Genomic DNA, 26,989 nt, shown 5'->3' with positions numbered 1-26,989 from the left:
CACCTTCAGATGATGTCCCTCCCATGGTGTTTTTTTAAATAATGCGCACAAGTACCGGTAATACACTTTTCTTTTTTTAACTAAAACTAATACTGAAACAAACTAAAACGAAACTAAAACCAAGCATTTATTAAATAACTAAAACTAACAAAAACTAACACTAAAACCAAGCATTTATTAAATAACAAAAACTAACAAAAACTTACAGAACCACCCTGAAAACTAATTAAAACTAACATTTTTTTTTTAATCTCAAAACGAAATAAAAACTAACTAAAATGAAAATTCTTAAACTTTAATAATCCTGGTTGCAGATGAGTGTTATCTTTTTGTGTTGACGTGATATTGTATTGTAACAGCGCACACACAATTGTGTGTCATTGTCACAGTGTACTAAGTTATGTGATACTACTTTATATTCTGGACTATTGTTTTTGTTTTTATTGTTCATTTTTCCTTTCGGACAATCATAGAGACAATTTACAACAATCACTTTTCACATACAATTATACCCGAAAAGAAAAAGGGCTGATAGGATAAAGCCGAAGCTTATTAATTTCCGTTCCTATACTACTGTATATTCTGTAGTATCATACTGTATATTCTGTATCATCTAGGCTAGCATAGTATAGCACGACATAGCACAGTATAGTAGCATACACTACTGTATGTAAGAAGATACAGTACTGTGCTACTTTGTTGTGCTATACTATGCTAGGCTAGATGATGCTATTTTTTTGTGTAGCTACAGTGTACTACGTTATGTGATACTTCTTTATATTCTGGACTATACTACTGTATATTCTGTAATCTGTAGTATCACACTGTATATTTTGTAGTATCATCTAGGCTAGCATAGTATAGCACGACATAGCACAGTATAGTAGCATACACTACTACTGTAATTAAGCACATACAATACTGTGCTATGTTGTGCTATACTATGCTAGGCTAGATGATGCTATTTCTTTGTGTAGTTACAGTTATATTCTACTACATTATGTGATACTACTTGATATTTTGGACTATACTACTGTATATTCTGCAATACAATACAATAGTATAGCATAGTATAACAAGCCAGCAGTATTGTACAGTATTTCACACTATGGTGTTGTATTACTGAATCACATATTTCTACAGCATGTAGCATGTAGTTTTACAGCATATAGAATCATTTAATAGAATTCAGTATACATAATGTAATGGTGTAGACGTAGTGTAGTACAATATGGTGGCATTGATTTATATTCTAAATAACATGTTATTAATAATATTTATTTGCTTAGCACACTTGAAATTAAAGAGGATTAGGACATTTGGAATGTCTGTTTCTCATACTTCTTCTGTACAGTGTGTATGTGTGTGTGCGTGTGTGTGCTAGTTAGGGTTTCCCCCACAGTCTCTAAACACCGCGATGAGGTCATCGTTGGGGTTTAAACCCATCATAATCCCAAAGATAAGGGCTGGATTTGGATTTAGCATTCAAAAAGGGTCATGTAGCTATAACTATCAGACTTAGACGTGCACACAAAACGATCCCGACTGTTACACAAACAAGAGTGTGTCTCTGTGTCAGTTTGATTTACGGTCGTTTGTTTACAGTAATTTCATGATCTCTTCAAACTGGCATGGTTCCCAAAATCCCAAATGTCATTAAACGTTTACAATAAATCAGAAACATTCAGAGTATATTCTGAATGTATTTATTTTGTTGACATTATATTATATATTTTTCTGGTAAATTTGAGACTTTTTCTTGTGAAATTATTACTTCGGCCCTGTAAAAGTAGGTGTCTTAAAGTTGCAACTGAGCTCATAATATTTTGAGTTTACTCTTGTACAATTTCCCAATTTTTCCACATCTCACAACTTTTTTCTCGATTAGTTGTAAATTTTTATTGTATATTTTTATTCTTGTATGCTGTAGCCACATTCGTTAGCTTTTGTTAAGTATTAAAGCCTTTTTGTGTTGTGGGCTTGGCACGAGTGCAGATTTTGACACGCACAACTGGTCATATAAATGCATACGTATGCTTATATGTCTATGTAATTTCCCATTGTATGTTAGCATTGAGGTAGCCTATCTAAAAATTCTCGAGTCACAGGGTTATACACCACTATAGGCTATAATGTTTAATATCAACAAACAATATGTTGTTTGGTAACCCAACACTTACTGTTACTGTATTTTTAATATTGGTTATAGTGATGGCATTTGGACAGTCAAGTATTATTTTTCAAGCTGGCATAACTACGGATCGAAATAAAGTGTGTGTTTGCTATAACACATCCTCCATTCCTTCTTGCCTCCCAACGTGGCAGAAGGGGAAGGGGGTTGTTGTTGGCTCCCAGATTATGCACCAATTAAATTCCATCCAGAGGGCGTTAATAGGGCTTGAAAAGGATTTACACGACCCTGTCCAGTCAATTGCTGCGTGCTTTGTGGATGACATCATTTGGATCACCTCACATACCAGCTGACCCCACCATCTACATCCTCCTCCACCCCCCTCCTTGCCTAAGAGTAGCCTCACCCGCATCAAGCCGTCTACCTGCACCGGCCCCGCGACGTCACCGCACATCTCCTCTCCGATTGGACGATAGCCTTTATTAAGTTCCGCCCCCACTACGCAGCTTCTCCCTCCGTTGCTCTCCCTCTCCTCCCTTCCTTGCTCCTGTTTACTGACTACAACGTGAGCTACTGTCGCCGTATATAATCCCGAGTGTGGTTGCGTAGCATCCTCAAAGGAGGTGAGGTGGAAAAGGGGGTGTCAGGAAGCAAAAACAAGCAGTAAAAAAAAAAAAAACGGATTAAAACGAGGAGTTTGAGCGACGTGACCGCCATTGAAGGTTGAATGCTGAGGATGAGGATGCGACTAGCTTGATTCAGGGGGGCGGAACGCAAAATAAACATCATCAACTCGTTTTCCTCCTCCATCATTTTCCGTCAAGTGGAAGAGGATTTGACTCCATGGGGATGGACGTGAGCTCTCAACACTGAGGTAAGAGACGTTTTACTCTGTTTTAGGAGGGATTTAATAAGTCGTGTTAGTATATAACATAACCAGAGGTTCTTAAAATGAGGGTTGGGGACCTAAAATGGCTCCAGGGCCCATTTGTATTGGGTCTTCAATTGCAGTAAAATGTTATTAGCTCATTTATTCATATTCATACTTAATATGTTTACGTCACCCGGGGGTGGGGTCAATAAGCACTGTAAGGTTGACTGGCGACCGGTCAACGGTGTACAAAGCTTCTCTTGCCCAAAGTCAAATTGGATAGGGTCAATCTCACCCGTGATACTATCGAGTACAAGCAGTATAGGAAATGTATAAATTATTTTTACCCTGTATTTGACTAGCCATTCAAGTCTGGACAAAAAAAAAAAAAAAACTATTCATGTGGTATATTAAATAGAATTATTTATCATATTAATTTTGGTTGATGTGGTTTGCAAGATTCACATAAACTTGATGTAATAAGGTTCAAGCTTTCTCTTATGAAGAAATTTGTCTTGGCGCAAGCGAGAGCTGCATCCACAATCAATCATACACCAACATCACATAAACACCACATATAGTGCAATCTCCTCCGTCCATACTTCATCCTATTGGTTGTTCATTGGATTAATTTAATTGAGGCATGACTGAGTTTTGGTATGCGTCATATTATGAACATGATCATTTGTTTATTGTATAAACGATATCCTCACAGTTCAATGCAATGTAGGGTGGTCTGATGTTTTTTTTCTTCAGTAATAAAATGATAGAGCCGTAATAAAATGATAGAGCCGTTACCAAACCCAATGTGTTGGCTGCACAATTAAGGCAGGTTGGAGGCACCAGATGTGTCTCTTAATAATAAGCCTGATAGTTCACATTGTCACGGAAGACTATTTCTTCATTCATCATATGATTTATAGGCTTGCCGTGAGCACGTATGACTTGAATGGTAGCTCGGATGTGGTTGTAAATATAGCCACACGGATGCCATGGCAACAGCATGAGCTCTTCTCATAACCACACACCTATATGGTTCTTTTTATATCAGTAATTTTATTGCACCTTGAAAAGGTGATTAGAGGTCTTATGTGTACTATGAGTCAGTGGGGGAGTGCACATAAAAAAAATAAATCCTGAGACATACAGTGGATGCATTAATGTGAGTTAGCCCCCCCCCCCCCACCTGTCACTGCATTTGGTACATTGACATAATGCAATATAATAATAATAAAAACTACCATAACAGTATTAGCACTCAAATGGTGGCTCATACACCATGTTTGTTGTCGTGTATTTCTCTCTTTTGTATTCTTTAATTCGATTTTGTACTCATCATATAAATATGATGGCAATATTTTTTGTTAAGTGAGAAACTAAGTGTTAAATTTTGTGTTTGGAAGCCTTCTGTTAGACTAATTAATACAAACGGAAACAAAAATGATAATAACCCTCACTTGGCGTTTGATTCATGTTCTGTTGCATCAAAAATGCAGTACTAAGTAAGATACTTCATTTCTATGTGCAAGTCTAGCAAATGTTGTGGTTGTGTTTTTCTAAAGCTGTCTATTTTCAATTCGATAGCAGTCGGGTCTGTTTTTTAGCAGACTCAAATTGGACTTGATCTAGGGGGAAAAAATATGGCATTAGTTTGGATTAATGTCATATTGCACATATCCGCTTTTCTAAATTAGGAACCTAAGTCGGTGGATATGTCGTTTGCGTTCACAGACACTTACACGCTTTTGATACAAGTACATTTGCATAGAGAGTACGAAATCCGCCATGCTGAGTGGCAATTATTTAACGCTGAATTGATTTGTAACACGTCCTCCTCTCTTTCAAGGCTGCCCGTTCCCCAGTTGTTCCCCCATGGCCCTCATTCACGAGCCCCGTGCCCCGTCTCCGTCTCTCTCCGGCTTCAACACCCCTCTCTCCGACCCCCCGTCCTTTCGCCGGCTCGATGCCGAGACGCCCTGCACCCCTGAAATGGACCTGACGCCGACCCAATGCGTCCTTCGGAACGTCCTCTCCATAGACATGGGGGGCACGGTAGAGCCTGGAGGAGGCGGAGGAGGGGACGGGCCGACTACGGGGGCCCACCAGACACCAGCCGATGAGCAACAGGAGCACTTTGCCAACAGCGTCCTCAAGCTGCACGACCACGACGGCGTCCCCGCCAGGACAGAGGGAGAGGGGACGCAGGCGGACGGCAGTGCTGTGCGGCGCGAGGCGGACAACGCCAGGCTGCAGTGCCAGTCCAATGGAGGGGGCTTTCTGGAGGGCTTGTTTGGCTGTCTGCGACCTGTTTGGACTATGATCGGGAAGGCGTACTCTACTGAACACAAACACGACCTGGGCGGTACGTTTAGTTGCTGTCTCAATTCCCCCTCCAGCACATCATTAAGTATTTCTATAAAAGCCAGCACGAGCTGCCTATTTAATAATTCCACTCTGAAGCGTTGCTCAGCTAATTAAATGATAATACCACCAATGTTAATTTCATTAAAACAGTTGTAAACCAGGGGAAGGGTATCTTTTTCCTATCAGTATATTTAATTAAGTCCTGCGAGGGACATACCAAATTTATTTAAAACATTTTTTAATGCTCAAACAATTGATTTTCCAAACTTGAGTTCTTAATTACAGTATATTTAAAATGAAGAAAATCTATTATTCAGAGGTGTTATTTTTAATAGCCAGTGAAACAACAGCAACATTGTTATAGTCATCTGCTTTTCAAACATTTTGCGCCAAGTACCAACTCAAAAAAAACAAAAAACAAAAAAAACTTAGCTCTCCAAATATCACCATAATGACCAACTTTACAATGCATTTTATTCCTAAAAATGATACCTGTATTTATTATTGTAAGCCACTGTAACATTATACACAGTTTGATCATAAATTAAAAGAAAACGACTGTAATTAAATAACGATGCAATTAAAATTTATATCACATAAAAGTTAAATAAAGTTTTACTTAAATGTTTAAAAATAGTATTGCATAAGGATTGCATTGTACTTAAAGTTAAATACTGAACTATACTCAAAACGTATACTGTGGAATGTATTTATTGTATTTAATTTAGTAATTCTTTTGTGTACCACTAGAGAGAGCCAGTGTACAACTACAGGTAATGATACTCGTTCTACACTTTGCGAATCACTCGTCTCTTTAATAGATCAAAATTAGGGCAACTGCCAACAATCGTGTCAAAAATATCAATGCAAAAAAGTAAAAACAAAATGCAGGTAATAATAATAATAATTTTAAAAAGTTTAAAATATTGTGTTATAATTACATCGCATGACACGCACTCCTAGAGGTCGTATTTATTGGAAGAGAGGTTTTAAATCTGGACGTAGAATCACGTGCTTTCCCCCAGCCAATCAGTAAACGTAATGATTAAAAATGCCACAGGCACAAAAACAACTTTGTTATACAGTATTCATCTATATAAAGTACTTGTAACTAATGTTTTGCATGGTAATGTTATGTAACAGATGTTATAAGCCGAACCGCCAACATAATGCAAGAAAATATCAAAATATATATTTTTAAAAAGTGATAAAATATTGGGTCCACATCACCTAATGATAATATTTAACAGGGGGAACAAGTCTAAATGTGATCGTAAATACATCTGTGATCATTTGCAAAATTGATCATCAAAATGCGCAAATTTTAAGATTTTAAAAGTTTTTAGTTAATTTTATTTAATAAGTCATAATTACAGTATAAAGATTTGGATTTAATTTCTGATTTAATGGTACATGACACAAAATGGCCCTCTGGTCTACAATTAGTGAATAAGACAAATGTGACTCATCAAAGGTTCTCCATTTCAAACAATCAAATTTAACTTCCTTCGACCTGCAGATACCCTTAATTATATTTTGTGTGTGTTTTGGCAGACCAATGGGAATGCTCTAGCGAAGTGTTTTAAAAAAAGTCACAAAAAGTATATTTGACAAAATAATCTCTGATGACGATGAGGTTGATTATGTACCATCTGTCCTTTGGAAAAACAACATTTAATTGTTGTCTAGGGCGACAATGATTAATTGATATAATAATTTGATGACCAAAAAAAGACAAATAAAGTTTGGATCATTTCACACTTAAAAGCAGATAACCTCAACTGATGCACAGACTGGCTAATGGTTAGGCAGTGAACCACCAATGACTAACCAGAGCTCACAACAGCCATTTCTATTTTCATTTGCTGACGCCCACGTCACTCACCAGGCCAGGCCTGCCTTTTAAAGCCACAGACACACCAGAGTCACATAATATGAGGATGGTAATCCCAAAATGACAATAATAATACCTGCACTTGGCATTTTGCTGTTTAATAATAAGAAATAAATTACTATTGGTGTAATATATTAGCCTGACACCATATGTCATTGCCACTGATGGAGTGTATTTGGTTAATTACAATGCCGCCGCACATTGGTTAGGAATGACTGCTCTAACTGGCCGTAAATATTTGACCCAGTAGCTGTCGCTTTCCTACCCGTGTTGTAAACAAACACTTTTTCTCCAGTCAGAGAGCGAGATGCTCCATCAAAAGCTCCATCGGGCTTATTCCCCCCCCCCCCTTGATATCCCCCCCCATACCCTCCTCCACATGCTTCCCCCCACCTCCCCCCATCCATCCATCCCACTGCAGCCCTCTAATGAAGCCAGCCCCCTCTGACGCACTGTTGTTTATGTCTGCAGCCACTACAATAGCGCAGCGCTCCCGTGGGACTCCTCTGCCAAATCCGCCTCATGTATTATGCATGGCCACGCTCTGACCCCTCTGCCTCTCATCTCTATTAACCCAACACACGCGCCACGCGCATGCGCTCACACACACATGCACGCATAGCGGCGCAAATAGAAACGGTTTAATAAGCTGCGCCTGGCACAAGCCAATAAAGTGGCAGAAGACGAAGTCAAACTAAACACGTTACACATCAGTCACGCGGGTGGCAGATTTATATCTACCCTTGTCTTTATGGCTCGCTGATATTTTATTACCCCCCCTTCTTTTATATTTGATTCTCATCCCTTCCTCCTCCTCCTCCTCCTCCTCCTCCTCCTCCTCCTCCTCCTCCTCCTCCTCCACTTCCTCCATTGTCTCCTTTTATCCCGAGCGGTTATCACTCCCAATCCATCTGCACCTCACGGCCCTCACTCGCAAAACAATATACAAGCAGCATGACACTCAAACAAGGTCAAATGAGACAAATGTGGATCAGCAGCCACTTTCTCGTGGATTTTGCCTTCACGACCCACTTCACTGAGAAACATTTCAGAAATGTGCTTGTTTATCTTAACAAATTGAATTATCGTAAAGAAATTTCAGTCGTTAGAAATTCCTTTGTTTCCTGTGTCATAATCACATGTGGATTTTCAGCAAAATTACTTTAAAAATAAAGTCATGAAATATTTCACTCTGTCTAGTTAATTTAGATACGAGTTTCACTTTTAGTTATAAACAAGGTTATTTTAGTTAACTAAAACTTTTTACAAACAATTTAATGCATGAGTCTTTGGGGATGATTTATTTTGATATTAACCGGAATAAGGACATTTGAAAGTGTTTCACACAAAAGTGATATCATCTAGCAGCAGCCAATAGAAAAGCACCTTCAGATGACGTTGCTCCCATGGTGTTTTTTTTTATATTGCACACAATACACACTTTAAAAAAAAACTAATACTGAAACTAACTAAAACTAAGCATTTATAAAATAACTCAAACTAATTAAAACTCACAGAACCAACCTGAAAACTAATTAAAACTAACTAAATTAAAAAAAACTAAACGAAATAAAAACGAACTAAAATGAAAAATTCCAAAACTATAATAACCCTGGTTATAAATTACTGTAATAAATTGCATTTTCCACAATAGTATAATTTCAGATGCATCTGTATAAACAGTGCTGTTTAACAAATGTATTATTCCGCATCCCACACATGAGAGGTTTGTGCCACAGCTGCCCGATATTGACTGCGTCGTTAATCGCCAAAATTGTTTTCATCCTTCTGTAATGGTTAATAGGCTACACCAGTGTGTGGAATTTCTTTCACCCAAACAAGAGCCTTTTGCAAGGCTTTTTACTTTTTTAGTCTGTAGCACTTTGAGATTGTTGAAATATAAAGTGCATTACAAATAAAATGGATTATTATTATTATTATTAATGCCACCACCACACTTTTTTTATACAATGTTTTTATTTAAATCATTTTTAAAATTGTATGGTGTCCTTGATTGTCTAGAAAAGCGCCTCTAAATATAATGCATTATTATTATTATTAGTGAATTTTTTAATATTTGCAAAAAAACCTGAAAAAGCTCAATATTTTTCATTTAATATTTACTTACTTGTGTTCCTGGACAACAACAAAAGAATATTATTAGTTGAAAATTATGGTTGATTATTTTATGAGCCTAGTTAGCAAATGTGGCCATGCAGATGCAGCTTGCTTGATTAGAATATTGTGCAAAGTTGTATCTTTTACAGTGGTTGATATACTGTAGATTCACTACACGCAATGAAATATTTAATGTCACTGCAGTTTACATCGAATAAAAACCGCCAATTCACCATATAAAATCATTAGAATAGTACATAAGTTACAATACTAGGTTGAATTTGGCCTTCTGAAAAGTATTTTTCTATGTGTTAAATGAATTAATCTGTATGGTATATTCACTTTTTGAACTGAAAGTAATGAACCTGTATATACAGTAGATGAGTCCAGTTTGAAATTTCAAGATGTCACCGAAACGGATATATTAAAGCACTTCATGATGCTGGATGCTCCCTTTATGACAGTTGGTCTAAAAAATGTAGTAAGGACTGCATATCCATAGAAATCCATTTATTTATTTTAAGTAATAGCCTCCTTGGGAGAGGTGTAAAAACAAACAAAAAAACAATCGCAATAAATGGACGCGCGTCACCATGGAGGCATTGTGACAAAGCTCTTCTCTGGCGCAGAGGGAAAAAGCAGGAAAATTGCCATTTATTGATTTTAAACGACTGGCCTGGATTTCTTCCATTGAACACACAAAGCAGAGCAATGGAGATCTATCACATGACTTCAACGTAAAGACATTAAACGTCTCATTAGCCACGGCGAACATTAATCATTCATAGCGTTCTTATTAATATGACAAATGTGTGTGAATCTTGTTGTATATCTCCTCTGCATTAACCGCCTGTCATCGGCCGCCCCTTAAGGGGATCCCCCTCCCATCTTTTTTACCCGTCTCGTCCCCGCCTGCAAATCCAACATGAGTATTCCCAAATCCTCTCCCTCCCCCTTCCCGAGTGCTGCACCCTTGTTTTGCGTCAGCCCCACAAAAGGTACTAAGAAGGATTTGGGAGGCTGAGGCAGAATTACTGGCGGGAGATTAAGAGCTCCCGCACTGACTACACACTCATTACGTTTAGTTTGAACCGCCAAAAGGACATGATAGCGCCTTAAATGCTTTGCCCGCTTACTCGAATGTAGTCATGTGGCCTACAAAATGGATTTTTGCTAGGATTGCTTAGTGTTTAAACATGTAACTACATACCCATACTTCCATCCATCAATCTAATGAGAAACCGTACAGTAATTACCATGCTAACTAAAAGAAGCATATTGTTTTTGTCTATGTTTTACAGCTGTGAGGTTCTGGGTTCGAATCTCAGCTCATGACTTCTGTACCCACATTCCAAAAACATGTTGGATTCATTGAAGACTAAATTGTTCAGTTTGACTTGATATGAATTTGGTATTGACTTTTATTTAGTCCAAATTAAAATCGGTAAAATGTATACTCCAGACAGCAGAATTGAATGTATAACACCTTCTTTTTTTTTAATAGTGAAGCTCACAGGTTCTGTGCATCCTGTTTTCAGAGGCATGGGAAGTCCCCTTCGAGGAGATATCTGACCTGCAGTGGGTGGGCAGCGGCGCCCAGGGTGCCGTCTTCCTGGGCAAGCTGCACGGACAGGAGGTGGCGGTGAAGAAAGTGCGCAACATCAAGGAGACGGACATCAAGCACCTCCGCAAGCTCAAACATCCAAACATCATCACTTTCAAGTAAGTCCAACATCACTGATGATTCAATCACTTAGCTGTTATTTAATTTTTTTGCTTTGGTGGCATCTTGTGACAACTTACGGCGCTTCAGAAAGAGCACAAAAACTGGGACTACGAGTTTAGGAAACGGCTGGCAAAAAGTTCCATGGCAAAAAAACTAAACAAATAAATTAATTTGTTAATTACGTCACATACTTACTAAACCTTACATTGAGCAGTTAGCTGTTAACAGCTGAGCAGCTGCTAACTTCCACGACAGCAATAGCAACCCTGACCTTTCCCTGTATTAGCAAAATTCTCAAGTAAATTAGTTTGCTAATGGCGGGGGGGGTGAACTGTATATTTCAGAGTTGTAACGTTTAATCGCTGAATCAACTCGTCGATTATCAAATTAATCAATAATTATTTTGATAAATGATTAATCGTTTTGAGACCTTGTTTAGTAAAAAATTGTCCAAAATTGTCGAAATTTCAGCGTCTTAACAGTAATGAAAGCCAGAGGTTCCAGAAAGTAAAAACCCTGCCACAGTTTGACTGTAGCCTCGGCTGCTAGCTAGCTAGCTCCCATGGTGCTCGTTTACCTGTAAGGGTGCTAGCTAGCTAGCATCAAGAGCTAAAGCCAAACAGCGGCAGGGTTTTTACTTTCTGGACCTGGATCTGCCACCTCTGATGAAAGCAGACCGATTATCCTTGTATTCAATCAATATAAGACATTGGCAAACACCGTATGGTGTTCCACAGGGTTCCATTTTGGGGTCCCTGCTGTTTCACTCTATTTGCTCTCCCCTATGGTTCTATCTGAAGAAAACATGGTATTTCCTATCACTGCTATGCGAATGGCAGTCAGAGCTGAGCAAAAAATACACTTTTTAAATTAAGGCCACAGGATGTGATCTGTTGATGATATTAGTAAAGTATAATGTTGTAGCATGCAATTTTTCCTTATGGAAAAACATGATACATTTTTGTGGTGAGGGGCATTAATGGCATTTATATTTATTTCAATGTGGAAATAGGAGTGTTTTGACATATGAACGTGCTCATGGAACAAATTACAGTCAAGACTCCACTATCCTTCATATTCCATTTGGACAAATGGCTGCGCCCCATGTTGTTGCTGTCCAATGAAAAGCATGCATCTCTCCAACAGAGGAATCTGCACCCAGGCCCCGTGCTACTGCATCCTCATGGAGTACTGCGCCCAGGGCCAACTTTACGAGGTGCTGAGAGCGGGCAGGAAGATCACGCCGTCGCTCCTCATGGACTGGGCCATGGGCGTCGCCGGCGGGATGAACTACCTGCACTTGCACAAGATCATCCACAGAGACCTCAAATCGCCAAAGTGAGCTCCGTGGACCATCTGGAATGGAACAGTGCTGACAAATTGTGCTGATGACGATTTCTCTTTCAGTATTCTAATCACGTATGATGATGCAGTGAAGATCTCTGATTTCGGCACGTCTAAGGAACTAAGCGACAAGAGCACCAAGATGTCCTTTGCTGGTACGGTGGCCTGGATGGCCCCCGAGGTCATACGGAACGAGCCCGTCTCAGAGAAGGTGGATATTTGGTATGTAGCCTCGTGAATCTTTTTTGGACTTATTCTTTTATGTGATTTCATTGTGTCTCGCTGAACATTGTCGTATAGGTAGATCAGGTGTTCTCAAACTTTTTAGGGGAGACATTTTTCTTTGTAATCGTAACACCAATTAACTCATTTGCTCCCAAAACCTATAAATACGTTCTATTTTAAATATTACCATGCTTCCAAAGAAATTTGTTTTAATGCTAGAGCATCTGAAATGAAGTGAATGCTTGAAGCAAGGGTAGTTATTACAAAAACGGCCAGCAGGTAGCAGCAGAGTAAAAGAGATCAACCAGGGCCATGTTGCAAAAAGCTCTTTCTCCACAATTTTAAACAGATTTGTGAATAATGATGAAACTTAGTTATATTCTAATGGCAATTGCTGCAAAATGGAAACAGATAGAAATATACTTTTTTTCTGACTCTTATCTTTCTTTGAGTAGGTAACATGTCAAAGTTAAAGTAGAACACAATATTCTTTGGGTCTTGCAAAATCAGTCAAAATCCAGTAAAACAGCCGAAGAGGGTTGCTTCAGTGAAAATGGCTGGGAGTGAATCAGTTAAACAAAACTACTATGTGCACCCCTAAATACCATGGGAATTAATAAGATACCCATTTATGAGGGGAAACATCTAAATGTTATAACAAATTCACATTTCTAAAGAAAAAAAAGTTATAGCGTTATGAGAAGAGTTGTATTGTATAAAAAAAAGGTAAAATACTTAGGTGTAATATTTACAAGAACAAAGACATATCTTGTCAGTAAAAGAAGCCATTATCTTAAGAATAAAGTCCGATTTTTTTTATTATATCATAATATTAAGAACAAGTGACTTTAAAAATACAATTTAATTCTGAAACATAACATATATTATTCTGGAAGACACCTTTATTCTCTTCAAAATAGGACTATATTCTAAAACAAAAAAATGCACCTTCTGTTTTCGAAAAATTGTGTTTTATTCCTATAATAAAACGCCTTTTGTTCTTGAAAAAATGCATTCATGTAGGGATGTCAGATTTTTTTCAAATTATTTTGCGACCCCCAAGCTACGGCTCACACACCACAATTTAAACCCCAGCGGACTGGAAGCTACTACTGTACAGAGCGAAGGGTCGTGTTTCAACAAAATCTATCATAAGATCTCATTACAAGAAATTCTATAGGCTCCCTGCCATGTTTGATGGTGTGCCCTGTGCTAAACCCTCAGCTCTCCCACTACTCATCCCACGCTCCCTCCCTCTTCATCCCCGCATCGCTCCAGCCCGCATCGTAAAAAGGAGCGCTGGCTAATTTAATAATTGATTTGCCAGATGCTGCAGTGCTCAGGAGAGGCTGGAATAACCTTCCAATCCTGCGGCTGCTTTGGCCCGGGGCCAGCAGTGCATTAGCCGAGAGGTGAAAACAGGATTAAAAAGCTTTTGGATGCAGAATGAGAGCACATCACCTATGCATATCATAGAGAGGCTCTTAATGTATGTAAATCACTTGATCACCGGTCACTTGGTTGTAAGAGCACATACTTAGCTTACACTTAGTTTAAATACTACAAGAGCTGTTATAATGCCACATTTCAGAGTTGATCATCTTCTCCATGCTACTTAAATTATACCAGCAGAGGGCATTTGGTCATGCTAAAGTAGTAGGAACAACTGTTTCCCAGTGTTGAATCGCAACAGTGCTAAGGAACCATTTTAGCAGCATTTTTTTCTCTCTCAACTTTCAAGCCACTATGCTGCATAATTAATTTTTTTGTTATAGTCGTAACTCATTTGCTCCCCAAAAGGTATAAAAACATTCTATTGTAAATAAATAATGCCGTGGTCCAAAAAACCTACAGCCTCTGACCTGAAGTGGTCGCTTAAAGCAATGGTAGTTATTACAAAAACGCCCCTGCAGGTGGCAGCAGAGTGTAAGAGATCAACCAGGCCCATGTTGCAACAAGCTCTTATCAAATAAAAAAAAAATCCTGATGAAAGAAGAGACTAATCTTTATTTTGGTAGGTTCCATATTTTTATAGCAAAAGAACACAATATTATGTGGGCCTTGCAAAATCAGACAAAATGCAGTAAAACAGCCGGGAGCGAAGGGGGTTGCTTCAGTGAAAATGGCTGGGAGTGAATGAGTTAATAATCCCTCAAATACAAATACAACGCTGTAAACATGGCATGCAAGAAGCCTGAACCAAATACCACGCTAACAGCTAAATGCTAACCAGTGTTAAATATCATTTGTATTCATATTAGGGGTGTCAGGCGATAAAATGTTTTAATCATAATAACTCACAATTAATCGCAAATGTTACATCTATTTTAAATGTACAATAAAATGTACAATAAACTATTTATTTTAAGTTTAAATCTTTTAGTCATTGATACACAAATTTCATAATAATTCATAAAGTTAACATTAAAAAGATGTACTGTAAAAAAAAGAAAGAAGAGTGTGATATAGATTTGTGTTAAGGTCATTTTTCTGCCACTAGATGGCATCATTGCATTTGTAAGACATTGGTGATAGCACAGTGAATTTTTCTTTTCATATTAAGAGCTATCTTCGACGTGGACGCGTTGCCACTGGAATTCCCCCATTACAGGGTTAGGGTTAAAAAAAAAACTAGTGGCATTAAAATAACTTAAAATGAACGCACTCATTTTGACACCCCTAATTCATATACAGTAAGCATTCGCCATTCGCAAATAATTACTCCGAAACATAATATGGAAAAGCCCTGCACATGTTAGCACCAATGCTAAGGCTAACACCCCATGAGAGTGTCCTGGCTGATACAGACTACCCTCGAAATGCTATGCTACTTATCAAAAGTGACTGAATCCTTCAATTGCATCGTGGTTCTTTAACTCTAACAAGCCAACCATGCTGATTAGACGTTTGATTATTCAAGCAGAGAGGTAGAGGAGATGTCAACGTTACAAATGTAAACACGCCATCTGGATGCTGTATGTGAGTGATGCTCTTGGCTCCTTGGATCTGTTGTCGCCATAGCAACAGAAGGAAAGCGGCGCCAACAACAGACTCTCTGTATACTGCTAACCTTCCCGCGGGGGATCATCAATGGCAACAATGACTTGTTAATATTTTGGCGATACCAGAGGAAAATTTCATCACTTCTTATCGAAGTGGAAATGGCGAAAAATGGAGCATTTCCATATCCAAAGACTTAGTATGATAAAGTGTCCATCATAGATAACAATCGCAAGGAAAGCGGGATGCATTTCCATAAAGTTTCAAGCGTGACATTTTGGTAATGCCACCTTTCATCTGTTCCTGTCACATCTTTTTGGGAATAAATATGCGTCATCATATCACTGTGTGTGTGTGCAGGTCTTTTGGCGTTGTGCTCTGGGAGATGCTGACGGGAGAGGTGCCCTACAAGGACGTGGACTCGTCCGCTATCATCTGGGGAGTGGGCAACAACAGCCTGCAGCTGCCCGTACCTGACAGCTGCCCCGACAGCTTCAAACTGCTCTTGAGGCAAAGCTGGTGAGCAGGCGGAAAGATAACCCAAAGTGCTTTTTAGATAAACGCACATGAAAAAAAGGCCATTTTCTCTTGCCGCCTTGCTTGACCAATTGGGGTTTCCAAATAGGAATTGCAAACCAAGAAACAGGCCTTCGTTCCGGCAGATTCTCCTGCACTTGGACATCGCGTCAGCGGACATCTTGTCCACCCCGCAAGAAACCTACTTCCAGTCACAGGTACGACTCTTCTACACTCGGAAAAGCCCACATTTAGATTGAGATTCAGATTGCTTTATTGATCTCTAAAAAGGGCAATTCCTCCAGTCACAACAGAACGAGAAGCCTGGGAGGTCGCTTCTAATATTTAAAATTTTTGGGATGTCAAAAACAGATTCCTGATGCTTTTACCAAAGGTCAGCTGGGATCAAGGTTGCTAAATTGAAAGGAAAATAAAAATGGAGAGAAAAAATTTCATTACAGCTGCTTAACTCATTCACTCCCAGCCATTTCCACTGAAGCAACCCCCTTCGCTCCCGGCTGTTTTACTGGATTTTGACTGATTTTGCAAGGCCCACAGAATATTGTGTTCTATTGCTATAAAAGGGGTCTGTGGAAGGATTAGGGGCAGTTTTAATGTAGAGTTTTTTGTCATCGGCATAGCAATCGAAAGATAGTCCGTGTTTACTGATGACATGACCAAGAGGAAGCATGTATATTATGAAAAGGATGGGTGCCAGGACTGAGCCTTGGGGAACACCACAGCTAAAATGGAGCGGCCTGGACTCACTCTGATAGTACAATATTGCTTGATAATAAACTGAGATACATAAATAAATACATCAATAACAGTGAAATAATTTCATAATTAACTCATTCACCCTCAGCCATTTTCAGTGAAGCAACCCCCTTCGCTCCCGGCTGTTTTATTGGATTTCGACTGATTTTGCAAGGCCCACAGAATGTTTTGTTCTATTACTATAAAACATGGAACTTACCAAAAGAAAGATAAAAGTCTCTTCTTTCATCAGGAAAAAAAAGTATATTTCTATTTGTTTCCCTTTTGCAGCAATTAGCATTAGAATATATATATTTCATCATTATTCACAAATCTGCTTAGAACTGTAGGTAAATCAGCTTGTTTTTAACATGGCTCTGGTTGATCTCTTCTACTCTGCTTCCACCTCCTGGCCGTTTTGTAATTACTACCATTGCTTCAACCGTATTGCGCAGATGAGAGGCTGCATCACAGCCTTCTGTATGCTCTAGCATAAAAAAAACATTAAAACGTTTAAATATGTCTTTGGGACACTTAAAACATTTTAAATAGAATGTATTTGTACGTTTGGGGGAGCCAATGAGTTAAAAATATCTTTACAATAGCCTTTTCATTTGACCATTTATGACTCAAACATCTTCAAATTAGCAGATTAACACCTTGGCTGTTCACAATTGATACTCCTGCAAGATCCTGGCCGGTATTTTTCAGACTTGAATCGGGTTCAAATTTCCCGGCCTCTGCCTGCTGAAGTGACGTCATACCCGCATTGTGTACTCGAAGAAGAGAGTGTGTAGTTTCATTTTTTGGCCACACGTGGCAGTAGCGGTTCAAAATTCTATTTTCTGCATTTAGCAGCTTTGAAAACAACACAGTAAATAAATAAATAAACTCCCTTTCACATTTATTTAACTCAAACTATAATCATAATGAAAATGCTTTTTGTTTTCATCTTTGTTTATTAATTTCCTACATGAGCTTCTGTTTTTATTTTATAATGTATTTATTTCGGTATCACTTCGGATGAACAGAATTAAGAAATCCATTGGGAATTATAGATTACTCTTCTTTATTATACAATACTGACTTCTTTTTTAAAAATTTTTTTATCTTGCACTAATGCTAAAACTATTTTTGTTAACAAGAAGCTTTTTTTTTTTTCTTTCTTTTTGGGTGTTGTCCCACCATGTTTTCCGTACTGTTATTTGATGTAGCCTCAAGCCGCAACACAGTGCGCTCATCCAATTTTTGTTCTTTCCACATAAAAACACTGTACATATTTTACTGGACTGACTGATAAACAGCTTGTAGCAAACACGTTTGTATTTCACGCTGCATTCAAGTACCGTTGCTAAAAATTCAGACTATTTCATTTTTGACAGCAGGGTACCGTCACATGGGATATTTTCCAGTAGCGGCACACCGTGCAACCCCAGACGATTTGATTTCTCTCATGGGATTAATAAAGTAGCTCCACTCAGTTTTCACCAATAAAATGTCTCCCTTTACCCAAAGCAGAGAAATAAAGAAAAGAAAATGGACTTCCATTATTTCTAGCAATGCCTCATTCCTACTGATGAGTTCAATATGGCGTGGTAATCGCATTTCCCCCCATTTTTAAGTGCACTTATAACTCAAAATTAGCTCTTCAGCTAATTACAGAGCATCTCGTTTTATACAAAATCCCACTGAGAAGCGCTTCCTTTCCTCTCCATTGTTTGTTCGTTCCACTGATGCTTTCAATGCCCCTTGTTTTTCACAGTCTCCCCAATTTTCAAGCGCAGAACTCATTCCAGTGCGTCCCCACCTTACACAAAAAACGAGAAGCATCTTAATGAAAAGTGACTCCCCAAATGTTTATCCACTGGAAAACCCGTGAAGAGCTTCCATTAATAATTGGCTGTCAAAGGCGTGACATTTGTTTCCAGTCTGGTGCGGCGACATCAAGGGGGGCCCCTTCTGGCCTCCTGGGAGCCGCCTAATGATTGAGCTTCCTTTGAGCCTCCCAACACGTCGCTGCTGTTATTTCTTTGTGTTTGTCACGTTTCCCGGCCAACCCCCGTCATTTTAAACCAGTCGAGTGTGTCACAGCAAAAGGAGGGTGCGTGGCGGGATAACCGCGCCGCGTATTTCTTTTAAAGGTCACGGCGCAAAATCTCCATCAAGCTCTCTCCACTTATCCTTTATTTCTCCCCGTCCTCGATCCGCCACGGTTTCTCTCCTCTCTGCCCCATAATGGGTTTTTCTCGTGACGTCCAGAAGAAGAATTTGCCGCTGCTGGAGTGTATTGATTTCTTTAATGGTGTGGAGCAGAGAGCGCGCAAAGAAAAGGGCCTGGCGATATTGAAGAGTGCACATGCAGTCCATTAGCTTAATAAGAAGAGCATCACTCATGCACAGAAAGAAGCACACGCACGCACGTATCTGACCTCCACGATACGACATCTGTCACGATTCACCGTCGGTGTGTTTTTGTGTGCTAATGTCAGTTCACGTTCACCGAGTATTGATTGTCATTAATCGCCCGAATGATTCCTAATGTTTATGAAAAGATGAATGTTATTTTAATGCGTTTGTATTATCGGGCAATTTAAGTGTTGTTCTTTTTTTGGTGCGTTCAGGAAAGGTCCTAGCGATCTCGGTCCACTGATTTGAGGAGGTTTTTGTTGGTTCTTTTTAGGCTGAGTGGAGGGATGAGGTCAGGCACCACTTTGAGAAGATCAAGTCTGAGGGAACGTCCCTTCACCGATTGGATGAGGAGCTCATCAAACGGCGCAGGGAGGAACTGAGGTCAGAATATGGAGCAGGCCATTTAGGCAGTTAAGCCAGTGCAATATTTAAATGCATGCCAAAATTCAGCCTTTGTCAAAGTCATGTTTTGATTAGGGTAGCAAAATTCTAAGAATAAAAAACTTAATGTGAATTTACAAGTGTTATACACACATTGATATTAAGACCCCATATTTGGGCTTGTTGTTTCCAGTCATGACGCAGCAGATTAATTCAAAGTTGAAAACAAGTTAAAAATTATTATTTGTAATAATTCTAATAAATATCATTTAAAAAATAAATAAATCCTTCATTTAAAAAAAGTAAATTTAATAAATAATTTCATAAAATAGAAGACACATTTTAAATAAAAAATAAATAAATATGTTACTAAATATTTAATAACCATTAAATGACAGTTAAAATGTCCTGAAATAAAAAAATTAAATCTATCAAAGAATATTAAGTTTTTTCCACATTTAACTATAATCATATAATGATTCAAACTTACCTTTGACACCATGGCGATGTAATTTTTTATGAAATATTAGGTATTTTGCTGGCTATTTTATTCTAATGCGGAAATAAAACGCCTGCTTCAATAAAACCCCGCCTAGGATAATGTAGATATAAAGGATAATATGTTTTTATACAAAATAACAGCAGTGACAAAGAAATAGGCTGGGCCATGCCATGTCACGTTATTGTCGTGCTCATATTAGTATCATAGTCTATGTAATTCACAATGCTGCGTTCAGCTGAAGCGGTCGAAAAGTAATATTTTTCGACTGACATATCATAAATTATTAGCTGGTATGACTGATTTATGGGAGTGATGACTGCCGCAGTGGCCAAAACATTCCTAATTAAAATTAAACTGCACTATTAAACTAACCACCAGAGGGTGCTAGGACTTCACAAATGGAACACAACCATGTCTTTTTATAGATGTGCTTGCTTTTAATGTCGCGACATGACAACGACGAGATCGTGGCAATTTTGATATTGCGATATCACGATATTGCCGATATCGTTACATCCCTAATCAACACCTTAAAATCAGGACCATCACTAATTAAATCTGGGTACCGTAATCATAATTTCCTCCACACAGACATGCACTAGACATCCGGGAGCACTACGAGAGGAAACTGGAGCGGGCCAACAATCTGTACATGGAGCTCAACGCCATCATGCTGCAACTGGAGCTCAAAGAGAAGGAGCTGCTCAAGTGCGAAAGCTCACTTCACTTTCAGACGACCTGCGCTGTCTGCTAGCGCTAATCAAGTGAATATTTACTGTGTGTAATCTCAGGAGGGAGCACTCGCTGGACAAGAAGTACCCGGGCTGCTTCAAGCACCACAGCTCCAGACAATCGGCCTCCTCCAACTCCATGGAGAAACTTATGAAGAAACGCAACGTGCCCCAGAAGTTTCCCACGCATAGCAAGAGGTCAGTTAGACGCGCTCAGCAAAAGATTCACGCAAGCGCATGTTAGCTTTGTGGCTAATATTTTGTCGAGAATGCAATCAGGTTTTCTACATAGGGTACAATGGCCAACTTCCAAGTTGAGTGTATATATATATATATATTTTAAACATTCCCATAGGAATTAATGTGTTAAAATGTCGACATCATAAAACCTTGATTAACTTTTCCTGACAAGTAACATTTTAACATTGCTGGCATACATGACTGCAAATAAGCCAACAAGTTAAATAAAGCTCAAATAAAGTAAAACTGCTCCAACCTTTGAAGACAACTGGAAGGTGTTTGCAGGGTGATACTGACACCTTGTGGTATTTTACATGTATTGCTAGAAAGAATGTGTGTTGATAAAAACCGAAGGAAAAAAATTACATAAAAAAATTATTTTTAGAATATATGACGCTTTATTCTCTATATATTTTGACTTTACTTTTAACTTTTTTCTCTAAGACTTTTTTTCCGGAAATATGCAACATTATTCTTGTCATTTTATGGAAAAATATTTTATTAAAAAAATATGTTTAATTTATTTAATAAATAATTTTTCGGAAATTTAAAAAGTATTTAATAATAATAATAAATAAATAAAAAGCCATGTTATTCTCATAAGGTTATGACTAATCTAAAAAGTTTGAAAATATGCATTGTTAACTTCAACTTTTTATCTAGAATATATTGTATTTTTTTCTTGGAAATACACAACTGAAAATATATTAAAGGGAAAAAAATGCAACAATTTTCGTAAGATTACAGCTTTTATCAAAATTAGATTTTTTTTTTTTATACATTACAATAATAATAATGTTATTCAAAAATTCCCCCCAAATACTAAAAGTAGTATTGTAAAACAGTCAAATGTTCTTGTTATTTTGTTCATTATATATTTTCGAAATTACGGTAATCATCCGTTTAAGCGGTGATCCGAATTTTATTCTGCCAAATATCGGCATCGGCCTTTGTTGAATGAAGTGTGCCCTTTTGTCTCCATTAGGCCCGACTTGCTCAAGTCAGAAGTGATTCTTCCCAAACTGGACTCGTCCATGACCCAAGTGACCATCCCCACCAAGGGCTCCACGTCGCCCGGCCGCTCCCGCCGAGGGAAGCCTCGCTACAGGAAGGCGGGCAAAGGCAGCGGCAGCGAGCTGGCCCAGCTGAAAGCCACCTTGTCTTCCTCGTTAGCCATGATCAGCGCCACCACGTCAGTCCCCAGCAGCAAGCAGCGTCTGGACCCCAGCGCCGCGCTCCGGGGCCTGCAGCACGACCTGCTGCTCAAGAAGATGTCGTCCTCCAGCCCCGACCTCATCTCCACCACGCTGGAGGCGGAGGGACGCAGGAAGTGCCAAGCCGCGCCCGGCCTGGACCGGGCGGGCAGCCAGAGCGCCTCGGCCGGGCTGGAGGAAGGCGGCCCGGACGCCGGCCCGGACGTGAGCGCCGGGGCGGAAGAACTGGCGGAGACGCCGCCGCGCAGCGACACGCCCAGCGAAGACGCCGCCTCCGTCCCGTTCGCCAGCAGTCCCGACTCGCCGTGCGGCAGGGGGGCGGCGCTGGGGCGGCCGTCGTCCACCGGGAGCCCCCGCCTTCCTCAAGATGGCGAGGAGAAGGAGGAGGGCGCGGTGATCACGCGCTCGCCCCGGAGTCAACGCCTCACGCCGTCGGCGCTGCTCTACAGGGCGGCAGTCACGCGCAGTCAGGTGAGATGGCCATCGACAAGCTCAAGTCCAGAGCGACTTGTTAGATATTGATTAGTTGGGAATAACGATGAATGATTTTCATCACACTTTGATGATTCGAACAGAGCAATGACAGTATTGCTTTGGCGCCATCTGGTGGCAATGTCAAGAAAGTATGTTGACGGGACTCCCGAGGATCCTCAAAAAATGTTCTTGACAATATTATGTCGTCTAAATGCTGTATTGTGATTAGCATTGCGTTTGTGGAATATGAATGCAAAATCCACCCATATTCATCCATCTCAGGGGGCGGCCATTTTGACACTTGCTGTCGACTAAAGATGACATCACAATCATTGAATCCAATATTGTCTTAAATCACTCTTTCAAAGTTTAAAAACACATTTAGACAAAAAGATGAAAAGGATTTTATGATTGTAAACGTCTCATCTCAGTCATATCTCAAAATAATGAGCAAAATGACTCGCGTGGTAACAAACGCGCAATCACGACAGCACAAACGACGAAAATTTGATTTCAAATGGATTTAAAAAGTCATGGAAAACAGTGGCAGGCAAATATTTTAGTATACAACTGTTGACCAATTTATTTTAGGAAGTGATTGGTTGAAAATAAATGCTGAGGAAAATGTCCATTTCTGTACAGATTTACAGAGACATCAAGTACACTTCATTTGCTTTATTGGGCCACAAAAAAATAATGTTGCGGACCAAATCTGGGCCCTGAGCCTTTAGTTTGACACCACGTGTTTTGGGATTTATTTTATTGTATTTTTTGCTGGCTGATTCAGCCAATTTCCGCAAAAAAAAGTTCAGTCAGCTCTCGTTTTCAGTGGCTCAACTGAGCGTGTGAATGTTTTCCCACAGAGACGCGGCGTGTCGTCGGAGGAAGAGGAAGGAGAGGTGGACAGCGAGGTGGAGCTGCCCACAAGATGGTGAGTGTTCTCCAAATATTTGCATCATTTACTCATTTGCTCCCAAAAACGGTCCATTTTAAATACTACCATGGTCCCAAAGACGTATATTTTTATGTTTTTTTACGTTTGTTTGTTTTTATGCTAAAGCATAAAGAAGGCTATGATGCAGCCTCTCAACTGTACAAAAAGGTTGAAGCAATGGTAGTTACAACAAAAACGACCAGAAGGTGGCAGCAGAGTATAAGAGATCAACCAGGGCCATGTTTAAAACAAGCTGATTTCCCAACACTTCTGAACAGATTTGTGAATAATGATGAAACTTAGCTATATTCTAATGCTAATTGCTGCAAAAGGGAAACAGATTGTAATATACTTTTTTTCTCTGATTAAAGAAGGGACTCTTATCTTTCTTTTGGTAGGTTCCATGTTTTATAGCAATAGAACAAAATATTCTGCGGGCCTTGCAAAATCAGTCGAAATCCAATAAAACAGCCGTGAGCGAAGGGGGTTGCTTCACTGAAAATGGCTGAGGGTGAATGAGTTAATTATGAAATGATTGATGCATTTCAGTTTATTATCAAGCAAAATTGTACTATCAGAGTGAGTCCAGGCCGCTCCATGTCAGCTGTGGCGTTCCCCAAGGCTCAGTCCTGGCACCCATCCTTTTCCTTATATACATGCTATCTTTCTATTGCTATGCCGACGACATAAAAATCTCCTTTAAAACCGCCCCTAATCCTTCCACAGCCCTGTCAACCCTCACATTCTGATTTTTTTCCCTTCTTCTTCTCTGTAGCACTTCATGTTGATGGAAAGTGCATAACAAATTGAATTTATTATTATTATTATTATCCTCATCATTATCTCCCAAGCGGATTGCGCGCGGTCCATACCTGATGCGACGCCCCTTTTTGCGTTTTCTCCCCAGGCGGCCGGCCAGCATGAGCAAATGCCAGTCGCTGTCCACGTTCAGCTCGGAGAACCTGTCGGTGTCAGACGGCGAGGAGGGCAACACCACGGACCACTCGCACAGCGGCACGCCCGACGTGGTCAGCACCAACACGGACGAGCGGCTGGACGACAAAAGCGACGACCTCCTCTCGCAGGGCTCCGAGATCGCCGCCGACCCCGCCGCCTCCGACGGCCTGTCGGAGAAGGAGGCCGCCGTCCGTCACGTCAGGACGCAGCTGGCCACTCACGAGCTTAACTACGAAGAGGTGACTTTGGGTTCGAGGGCACGCGGGACGCTCAAATATCAACGTTTTTTTTTACCAGGGTTCTCGTTCATGTTTAAACACTCAAAAATGTGAATTATTGCAAAATAATCATTTCTATAGAAACAATAGTGACCGTTGCATGCAGGGTTGAAGAATTCAGGTCGATGAAGTCAACAGATTGGCTTTTGGCCACAGGTGCTTCCACTCAACAGGTGGAAACCAGCTCGTTTACCTGCCAGTTGCGTGGAGGCAACCTGTGGCTAAAGCCAATCCATTTTTACTTTCTGGAATTAATTAATGCGCATATAAAAAAATTTAAGACATAAAAACCTTGTTAAAAAATTCCTTACTCCCAAGAAATGAGTTAACTCGATACACATTTTTGTGGAAAACAATACTTACTGTTCTAAAATTCAAGTAAGTAAATAAACACCTTGGCTTTTATTTGAGGAAATCGAATGAAATCTTTTCGTCGTTTGAGGACGAATGTCGCGTCTAAATGAAATTTAATTTAATTAACACCCGGTAATCCGCAGATGCGGATAAGAGGCCGTTGTCAGCATACTGAACAATAAGATTTATTTAGTATTTAGTATTTGTGGGGAAAACAAAAACAATAATAAACACTACTGCTAATTTGCACAAATCAAGAACGTGGTCTTAGCAGCTGTGTAAAATAAAATCCCTAGCCACAATTTCATTTTATCTGACAAGCATCATTATTATTTTTTTTGTGTGGAAAATCTATGTATGTTTTGAATAATAAAGGCATTGTCTCAAAGCCCTAATTAACGCCTAGCATTCACTGTAAAACACCCCACAGACTACTTCATGATCTCTCGGCACATACATTATATAAAAAAAAATTCAAATAAATCAAATTTGCAAAATGAAGGGATTCAACTCTAATGAATGCCTGCCTGATACATTAAGTAAATGAATGTCACATGATTTGAGGAACTAAAGTATGTGATATATTTGTGTGGAAATCTATGTTTGTAAAGCAGAAGTAAAAGCTTTAAAAAAGAAAAAGAAAGCTTTACCCCAAATAAACACTCGATTTTTTTCTAAAGGTTCTCTACGACGACTCGGACTGCGACAGCGCCGAGCTGGACCACCCGGGCTGCGTGGAGCCCAGCCAGAACTGGTGAAAACGACCACCAGATGAAAACCCCATCGGCTGGATGAGAGTCCGTAAATGTCTCGCCATCACGCACACACACCAAGGCAGGACATGAGGACTTTAGGAGCGAATTCAACAATGTGTGTCTGGTTTCTCGCTGTGTCACGTTATGGAATCCTTTCAGGGTTTTTTTTTTTTTTTTGCCTAATTATGCACTTGTCTATTTATTTATTTATTGTGTTAATGTTTACATTGTGTCGTCCTGATTACGTTGCCATTTTCTACGTGTACATAAAGAAAAGCCACCCATGTAAAATGAACAAATTTCTAACATGTGAGATTGTATCGTTTTAAAAAGAAAAAAAAGGTGCTGACATTTCTACTCTGTGACATGAAACTTTTTTTTTTTTGGTTAGTTGAATGTATCCTTGCTTGCGCATCCCGACGGGGAGGAACAAAAGAGGAAGAGTTATGTGAACAAAGAAGCAGCAATATGTCCATTCAAGTCTTTAGCAGCATTTATTGGACTATTTCTCTGGATGTATATACTTTTTTTAGATAAAAAAAAAAAAGCATGCTTCTGATATATAAATATTGGATATTTATGGTTTAGGAGGCAGTTTTGTAAAGAGGGACCACTGAATGCGATACAATAAAGATGGCAGGTTTTTTGCAAAGTGAAGTACGCATCTTTATTACTGATCGTTCCAAAATATTATTTAGGTTTAATCAATTATGACACCCCTTTAATTATAATATAGTATGCTTAATTTCCATTTTGTAAGGAACGTATCAGTACTGTATGAAAATATAAAAACTGATTAGAGCGCCCTCTAGTGC

The 26,989-nt window shown here is 39.3% G+C and overlaps 1 protein-coding gene across 1 annotated transcript; it reads left to right on the top strand.

Moving 5' to 3' along the window:
- Positions 1–2,662: 2,662 nt before the first annotated feature.
- LOC147167449 (mitogen-activated protein kinase kinase kinase 12-like) lies at positions 2,663–26,826 on the top strand. The gene is made up of 14 exons (XM_086086177.1): positions 2,663–3,005; positions 4,849–5,364; positions 10,917–11,100; positions 12,251–12,442; positions 12,512–12,670; positions 16,034–16,192; positions 16,299–16,407; positions 19,626–19,735; positions 20,829–20,945; positions 21,029–21,166; positions 22,194–22,893; positions 23,760–23,827; positions 24,738–25,026; positions 26,100–26,826. Exons 2-14 carry the CDS (start codon positions 4,875–4,877, stop codon positions 26,175–26,177), a joined length of 2,793 nt encoding a protein of 930 aa, XP_085942303.1. The 5' UTR covers positions 2,663–3,005; positions 4,849–4,874; the 3' UTR covers positions 26,178–26,826.
- The last annotated feature ends 163 nt before the right edge of the window (positions 26,827–26,989 follow it).

Source organism: Leptonotus elevatus, chromosome 10 (genome assembly GCF_054856555.1).
Source record: "Leptonotus elevatus isolate MCC_2025b chromosome 10, RoL_Lele_1.0, whole genome shotgun sequence".
Classification (NCBI taxonomy): Eukaryota; Metazoa; Chordata; class Actinopteri; order Syngnathiformes; family Syngnathidae; genus Leptonotus; species Leptonotus elevatus.
The sequence above is the reverse complement of the archived record's forward strand: the minus strand, read 5'-3'. Positions and strand labels throughout refer to the sequence as shown.

Excerpts from the sequence above, each read along its gene's own strand:
- LOC147167449 (XM_086086177.1), top strand. The coding sequence starts at position 4,875 with ATGGCCCTCATTCACGAGCCCCGTGCCCCGTCTCCGTCTCTCTCCGGC. Across the intron at positions 20,946-21,028 it reads AAAGAGAAGGAGCTGCTCAA|GAGGGAGCACTCGCTGGACA; the intron begins GTGCGAAAGCTC and ends GTGTAATCTCAG. Across the intron at positions 22,894-23,759 it reads CGGCAGTCACGCGCAGTCAG|AGACGCGGCGTGTCGTCGGA; the intron begins GTGAGATGGCCA and ends GTTTTCCCACAG.